Source organism: Centroberyx gerrardi, chromosome 8 (genome assembly GCF_048128805.1).
Source record: "Centroberyx gerrardi isolate f3 chromosome 8, fCenGer3.hap1.cur.20231027, whole genome shotgun sequence".
NCBI classification, from domain to species: Eukaryota; Metazoa; Chordata; class Actinopteri; order Beryciformes; family Berycidae; genus Centroberyx; species Centroberyx gerrardi.
Window position 1 is genome coordinate 26073671 of NC_136004.1, and position 8502 is coordinate 26082172.

The 8502-nt window shown below is 41.3% G+C and overlaps 1 protein-coding gene across 1 annotated transcript in view; it reads right to left on the reverse strand.

Moving 5' to 3' along the window:
- The window catches only part of aacs (acetoacetyl-CoA synthetase), a 42530-nt gene extending 35518 nt beyond the window's left edge, over nt 1-7012 (reverse strand). Inside the window, exons 1-3 of the mRNA XM_071897689.2 lie at nt 6722-7012; nt 4491-4594; nt 2349-2469 (exon numbers count right to left, since the gene is read on the reverse strand). Coding sequence (XP_071753790.1) covers nt 2349-2469; nt 4491-4594; nt 6722-6860 — 364 coding nt within the window. The 5' untranslated portion in view covers nt 6861-7012. The remainder of the gene's footprint in view (nt 1-2348; nt 2470-4490; nt 4595-6721) is intronic.
- Nucleotides 7013-8502: the final 1490 nt, after the last annotated feature.

Below are 8502 nucleotides of genomic sequence, written 5' to 3' on the forward strand. Positions count from 1 at the left end.
CAGACAGAGACAGAGACTGTAAATGAAGCAGCAACAGTTGCTAAATGTCAACAGATCCATGAGAAGAATGAACGTAAAATTGATTTGCGTGTCGAGATCCTCCGCATGATCCAAAATATCGGTGAGAATACACTCATCCTCTATTTGTATGAGGCTCATCTGGTTTTAGACTGTACATAGACTTCACTGGTCCAAGGTGAAATTATTTTCTAAACACGCAGGATAACGCAGATGATGCGGTTTCTCAAATTAGAGAAGATCAAGTACTGGATTAGAGGCTCAGCTAATAAATGTACATCAATATGGCAGCGTTTCCTCTCTCGCTGTTGATGGGATGGATCCTGCAGATTTTGTCACCAAGTAAAACTGTACTGCATACTGTCTCAGACCCCTAACTAAACCAAAATCATTTTTGACCTCACCTACTTCCGCACTCTACCACTCATTCTTTTTTTAATCTCTTTGAATATACAGTATGTGTAGTTAATTTGTCTTTTCCTTCTCTTGTGTTTTTTAAATCCAAGTTGCACATACTCAGACTGTAATCTTGTAAGTTTGGGGGGTGAGGGGGTTTATTACTGTGCAAACGTATTTGTTTGCATATAAAAAAATAAATAAATCAAGAAATAGACAGTATTGACTGAAAAAGTAAAGAGGATTTGGAATCGTTTTAGATTATTATAGATACTGATGTCTATAACTATAGTAGATTGAATATGTTCATTTCAAATAATTATGCAATTATCTATAAAACCAATGAGGTCTGAATATATAACCATGTGTGGAAATTTTACATTTTGTATACTGCTTTGTCAGTGCTGTTTTGTTTAAGAGTTGGGATAAATGCCAATGAAGCAATTGAAATTTGAACTGGAAGGAAAGCAGAGAGAGAAAGAGAGAAAGAGGCAAAGGTAAAGGCAGAGACAAAGAGACAAAAATAGCTAGAGAGAGAGAGAGATAGAGAGAGAGAGAGACAGGAACAGAGAGGGAGATGAGATGGAGATGGAGATGCAGACAGGAAAAGACAGATAGAGATATGGCAGTGAGACAGAGCCACAGACAGTCAGTACTCTTATCTCTCTAAGTAATAGCCTGCTGACGTTTACATTCGCTCCACAGCACTGTGACCGATGGGCCTTCTCATAATTACATTACAGCTCCTGAGAGAGTGTGTACGTGTATGTGTATGTGTGTGTATGTGTGTGCTAGTGCCCACCTAAACACACACACACACACACACACACACACACACACACACACACACACAGCGATAAAGAGGGGCCTATCCATTAGTATATGAGAGTCCCGGGAGGCAGAACAGGGAGCAGCAGTTAACCTAATAACAACCTGACGTATGTAGCCTTACGCTCACCGCGGTATCGATCCGAATCCAAATCTCAATGCCCACACCAAGCCGGAAATATCCCCTTTACTCTTCTCCTCTGTGTGTTCCTCTCTTTCTTTCTGTTTAGTTTATTTACACATACACTACCAGTCAAAAGTTTGGACCCACCTGACTGAATGTACTATGTTTTTCATTCTCTTAAAGCCATTTTGATCTAAAGGCTTATGCTTAAATGCTTGAAATGTGTTTCTTAGACAAATATGAATAGTGAAGTTGATGCCTAATGTATGAATTTCTTTCCAAAGCCTTTGCCTTTCCATCAAGGCAAAGGGGCGGCTACTTTAAAGAATCTAAAATATAAGATAGTTTTGATTTCTTTAACGCTTTTTTGGTCACTGCATAATTCCATTTGTGTTATTTCACAGTTTTGATGTATTTACTATTATTCTAGAAGGTGGAAAACAGGAAAAATAAAGTCAAATGTGGTGTGTCCAAACGTTTGACTGGTAGTGTACAAATGATGAAACTGAAATGACGAACGCAAGGACATACAATCCAAACAGAGACACAGGTGAATTGGGGAACAGAAACCAAAAAACATCAAAACTCACCATGGAGGAGAATGGCACAGAAACATCAAAATGCATAAATAGCAAGTAATGGAAACTAAATACACTGAAATTAAACTAGTCCTGCATGATGTGCGAGTGTGCAAAGGTGTGTTTAAAGAGAGTGAGAGGGGGAGAAGACGTGTGCCGTGTTGTTGGTAGGGTGTGTGTGTTTGTTTAAGGAGAGAAAAAGACAAAAGACAGTGAGTGTGTGTGTTGTGTAACATGCCATGTTTAGAGCATGATGTTAACACTGCCAGGGTTAGAAGTTGGAGATTAATAATGCAAACACTCAGTACTGTAAGATGCTTTTAATAAAAAAAAACATCCACTAAATCACGTTTGTTTTATATAATGTTATTATTAAATCAACATCGTGTACTTCTTATACTTACTGGCAGCATAGAGAGCTACTTTGTCCTGGTCTGTGTGTTTGAGCAGATTCTCAGCGTAGTTGAGCCGTGCGCCTTTAAACCACTCTGGAACATCTGAGATCCGTTTGGACACATCCACCACCTAGGATACACCCACAACACACACACACACACACACACACACACATACACACACGCACACACGCGCGCATAGAGCATGCACACACACAGCAGAAGGACAGCATTGTTGTGATTAAGACTCGTGCTTTTCTAAAACACAGGAATCAAATCCCTTTCCCCTTTTACCTTTTTTCTGTAGCCGTGAAGATAAATACTTGGATTATTTAAAGTGGATTGCACACATTACATAAAAATAAAATAAAAATGATGATACAAAGATGTCAGAGAGCAGAGAAAAAAGTGTCTCTGACAACAGCTCTCACAGCTGATCTGCAGGAGGGCAGAAATGGGTTTGTGAGGTAGAAGCACTTAAACTGAATGCCACTCATTACAATTGTTTTGCACACTAATCAGATATATGCCTCGACTGTGGTCTCCTCATCCAACAGCTGATTTTGTGATGCTGTTGTTCTCACAACAAAAAATCACGATAAGAAACACAATTTCTCATGAAACCCAGGGAAGCAGGTGGGATGCAAGAGGCTAAACCACTTTTATGAAATGTTATAAAATGTTTTGTGTGTTTTATTGACTGGTTTATTGTCTCCCTGTTTTCCACTCAATGCATGCTGGGATAGGCTCCTCCAGCCCCTCTGCAACCCTGAAAAGGATTAAGTAGGGAGGTAGGGAAAATGAATGAATGGGGAAAAAAAAAAAAAAAAAAAAAGAATATCCTTGTGGCCAACATGTGACGTCATATGTGTTATCCGTGTGTACATTAGGGGAGTGTTGACAACATGGCAGAGCTTCATAAGCTGGGATACCATGGGAACATTCACCACATTACACACCTACAGCTGAGTGACGACATCCTGGAGCTAAGAGGATAGACAGTGAATTCAGTAATGAACAAACTAATTTAGACACTCAATTTAGACAATCAGTGACAAATCCTTTTTTTCCCCAATTGGCTTGTTCAAATAGGCAGGTTTCAAAAAATATGACTGTTGCTTTTTTTGACACACAGTCTTCATAAAAAGGTATGGGAACAGACAAAGAAGAAACTCTTTCTAAGTACACTCCTTTCAATTGACTTTGGCGTCCCTTGAGTCTGTCTTTTACTGTATCCTGGAGCTGCCTATTCCACTGTATAAACAAAGAGATTTACATAGGTCACATAGGTGGGGAACACTATTATAAACCTTGAAGTCTTTGTTATAGACAGCCATCAGCCACAAGCCTTTTCTGGAGATCCTTCTTTATTCAAAAATACCATTTGTCTAGTATAAAAGTTAAAGTGGTGAGTGGATTTTGGATTTTAGAATCTATTAAGCACAGTGGCTGGTGGACAAAAACTTTTGTTTGCCTGGTCTAGCGGTAGATGAGCTACACGTCTGCTCACTTGGTAGGGAAAATACAACAGTGCAACCTTTCCATTGAAAATAATGACAAAGACAAACCAGTGCTATGAAGAGAGGCTCCTGGTGGGCACATGGCCTTTTAAACGTGCTATGTGGAGCATTTTTAAGCATCAATATAACATTGTCAAATTGATTGGAATAGCTTGGCATAATTACCAAATAAATTAGACCATGGTCAAAAAGATCGGCAGCCTTGTTAGTGCTTGTGTTTCTCATAAGTAAGACAACATTTCCCATAAAATTTACAAAATTCTAACACTTCTCACATTAAGGAAATAACAACTCCACATTAGGGCCACACTTCTACCTAGAACATTGGGGATTTACGGTGTAGCACCTTCCTCCTCCGACATACTACAGGAACTAGCTGTTCTACTGTACAGCAATACTTCAGCTATGAACTCAGCAGTCTATCTAGCAAGGTGGAAAAGCTTCTCCTCTCTACCAGCCACTTTGGAACGTAACAAACTATCATTTGGCGCCTCTATTCTATTCAAAAACTTGGCTGATAGTAGTGAAAGTGGCTGAATTTTGGGATGAAGACAAAGAAGTTAGTTTCCTACTCTGCTGTTTAGGCTACAGTGTATCAGCGGAGGGAAGGTTTACAGCGTGACACACCCACCTCTTCGTACTTGTTGGAGCTGACGACTCCACAGAAGCGCCACACCTCCCCCCAGAACTCTGGGTAGCTCTCCACCGACCACTGGTACAGGTCATTGTAGCTGGCTAAAAGAGGGAGAGAGAAATGAAGTGATGTTTTTAGATTAATAACAAAAATATGACCTGGCTGGTACATGTTGTAAGGGCTTTGGATAAGAGTGTCAGCTAAAATGTAAAGTTATTAAAGTTGGCTAAAGGATGGATGGAGGAATCAGACATTAGGATTTCAAGTACCACTGAAGCAAATCAAGGAGAATACCATATCGATTACTCATTAATCTGCCTTTCCACCTCACTTTCATCCATTTCTCTCTCATCTTTCCTGTCACTGTCCACTACTAACTATTAAATAAAGCAGAAATGCAAAAAACAATCCCTACAAAAGCAATTCTCTCCTGTATGTCTGGGATTATCATCGCTGATATTCTCTGAACCCCGTACTTGGCAACAAGGGAGGAAAAGATGTCAATAGGTTATGAATTATTGATTAATCAACTAATGTTGTGTTTTTGTGCAGTTCACCTTAGTGTTTTGTACTGACCACCTAAATGGAAACGCGAAATGAACTCAATAGTAAATTCACTTCATGCCAATTGTTTTCCCTCTTAAGCCCATTCATCTATATTTACATTTTAAGCATTTAGCTGATGCTCGAATACAGAGTGATTTGCAATGGCTGCAACAGTGGAATATGCTTCAATTCCTACACCACCAACATTACAAGCAACCAAAAGTAAGGGGTGCACAGGTTAGAGCCACCTGCCGAATGTTGGCAAATCTCTACCAGCCACTGCAGTCTCCAACTGTCATTTACAGGTACTGTCACACATGCAAAATCGAGGTGGCTGATGGATTTTTTGATTTACCACAAAAAAGTTAGTCTCCCTCCATGCTAAAGATCCCTGTGTGTCCTTAGCAAGTCTTCACCCCCCACCCAACCGCAAAGCCCATCACACAGGCAACATAAGCACCAGAGTGGGAAACCATCTCCAGCCATCAGCCAAATACACTGTGAGTTTGTCTAAAATCAAGTTGTCTGGTAAAACAGTAAAGGTGGCTCCTGAATGAAGGAATCTATCTGCCAGTGAAAAAGTTGTAACCACATACGTCTAAAAAGCCTGCAAGAACCGCGTAGGCCTGTTAATAAACTGAAAATAGAAATATAAAAATGATAGAAACAGCCAGAATGAACTACACAAAACAGCAGCTCTCTGTCACACCCTGCATCACCAATAAGACCCTGCAGCCATTAGAATAGAATAGAATAGATTACATTAGATTAGAATAGAATAGTCCAATTTAGAGTCTGTAAGGACACAGAATCTAACGCAAGACAGTTTTGAAGATTAGCACAGATGTTGAACACCATGTCCTTCCTCTTTCCATCTTTCTCTCTCTCTCTCTCTCTCTCTCACACACACACACACACACCTCTCTCCACTCCCCCTCCCATCTCTCCCCAATTACGTAATTCTCTCTCTCTCTCTCTCTCTCTCTCTCTCTCTATTCATTCAATACCCGTCTGACCAAGTTTTTCAGCATTCCATCCCAGCCCCACTAGCTCAAATAGCCATAGCATCACAGAGACAATGGAAACAGGCTGCTGTCGCTTTTCATTTCTCTCCTCTCGTCGCCTGGCAGCTCTGCAAGCAGACAGTCTTCGGCCGGGAGCAGTATATGCATGCGAAATAACACGAGAACAGAGCGGAGCAGTGCTGTAAAAACTGGGTTATCTGTCTGTATTATTTTGCAAAGGGAGTGATGAGCATCCTTCCTAAAAAAAAAAATAAAAAAAAATCCCTTAAAGGAGATGCGTTTATGCAGATTCCGCCCCTTTATCCCCCATTCAAATTGCCAAATGGTTGAGCTTGTTGCATTGCATAGCTAGACAGTGGAAGGTAGAAGTAGTAGACAGCTGGCTGCTAGACAGTGTAAGGTAATACATGAGAGGTATCGGCTCGGCAGTGTGTGTGTGTGTGTGTGTGTGTGTGTGTGTGTGTGTGTGTGTGTTCAATTCAATTATTCAATCCGAGAAGCTTCATGGGCAACAATATAATCAATCTTGCATTCCCGAGGCATACGAGACATACACACTCTCTCCGTCTCTCTCTATCTGTCTGACTTGCACACTCTCTGTCTGCCTTTCTCTATCTGCCTCCCTCCCTCCCTCCCTCTCCCCCCTGGTCCACTCACCCAGATTAAGCCCGTAGTCCTTGTTAACCTGAGTCCTGAACCTGTCCATCTGTGTGTTCCTCTTGGAGTCCGGGTACCACAACACTTTACACTCCATATCCATTATCTTCTCGCTCTTCCCTTCCGTGTCTTTAGACATCTTGGTTGCGTCCCTCCCGTCGTCTGCAGAAACACCGTTTAGCTCGAGCTCCTTAGCGCCTTGTATAATCTATAATTGCCTGTCAGGTTAGCGTTAAATTAGATCCCCGGCTAGCTGCTTTAGCTTGTGGCTTGGTTTGAATGGCTTGGGAGTTTGTATATGTGTGTGTGTGTGCGACAACTAGCAAGCCGTACTGTCTAGGCAAGCGTGGAACTCCCAAGGATAAACTGGCAGGCCACGCCCCGGCGTCTTGACGTAGCGGGCCGAGCTGGGTTCAATAACGCCCCGTGTTCAACACCGTTAAACACAAACGTAACCGAATACAGTGGCTCCCAAAACCGGGGTTCAGGGACTTCCAGGAGTCCTTTAAGGGGCTCCTAAGCATATATATGTATGATGAATAGTGTAATGCCACTATTATTTCACTCGCCAAAATTCTGCACAATGAGAGGATGTATAAGGAAAGCTGTATAGTTATGCAGTTCTGTACTAAATCATACCAATAACAAAAAATCTTCTCAGATGGGGTTTTCCTTGAGTCAAAACTTATCAGATGGGGGTTGTATTCATTTGGTGGGTTTTGACAATTAAAAAGTTTTGGACCGCCTGGACTAATACATCAAGATTCATTCAAAAATGAGATATCCACCACTGACACCTATTCTGTCTAAAGTGTTGCTGGCACAGACAAGGACTTGGCCATATTGACATACAATATTTCTGTAGCACTTTTTGGCTGTTTGCAAAATTATATCATTTCACTTTTCCACGAGAAATGCATTTAGTGTTGTCATTAAGATGAACTGATTTTGTCAAAGCTAAAAAGTCTTGAAAGCAAGCAAAAAAGAGTGCATGTGTATGCTAGAGGAGCAGAGATCGAAGTCTTGAACCTCTCCCACTCGTGAACGCGCAACAGAAGTGCGGTCGATTTGCTCGTGCAGGTGGGAAACTTGCCTGTCAAAATGAAGGATTCTGATTGGTCCGTAGCAGACTGGTTCCACATCAGCCGACAGATCGGTCTATGTGGGAGGCGTGTCGTTCGCAGCGGACTGGCGTCTCGCTCGACCAATGACAAGCTGGGTCGCGCTGCTTGAGACGGGGCATTGTAGCCAATGAGAGAGGCAGACGGTAAGAACGTTTTAGGGGTGTGCCCAATCACAGAAAGGCAGTAATGACCCTCCTCTGTCTGGCGCTGTCTTCCAAAGTTCGATTTAAGGATATGATGGAACTCTAAGGAATTCTATTCTATTCTATTCTATTCTATTCTAAACTAGTGGTTCTCAACCTTTTTGGCTTGTGACCCTTTAAAATGAAGCAATGCCTACTCACGGCCCCGTGAAAATATAATATATGCATGATAATAAATTTGTATAGTAGAAACATGTTTTTTTCCTATCCTATAAATCATCTTGCAACCTCCCAAAATTGTCTTGCAACCCCATGGGGGGTCCTGACCCCTGGGTTGAGAACCACTGTTCTAAACTAATATAAGACAGACAGTCTGTCTGCCAGACATTAATAATGTTTTTTCAACAGGTTCTTTGTTACTGAATCAATCAATCGCATCATTTTAAAGTATAAGCTGATGCTGTTATCCAGAGCAACTTACAACAATGAATAGGAACATAAGTGTTTGACGTTT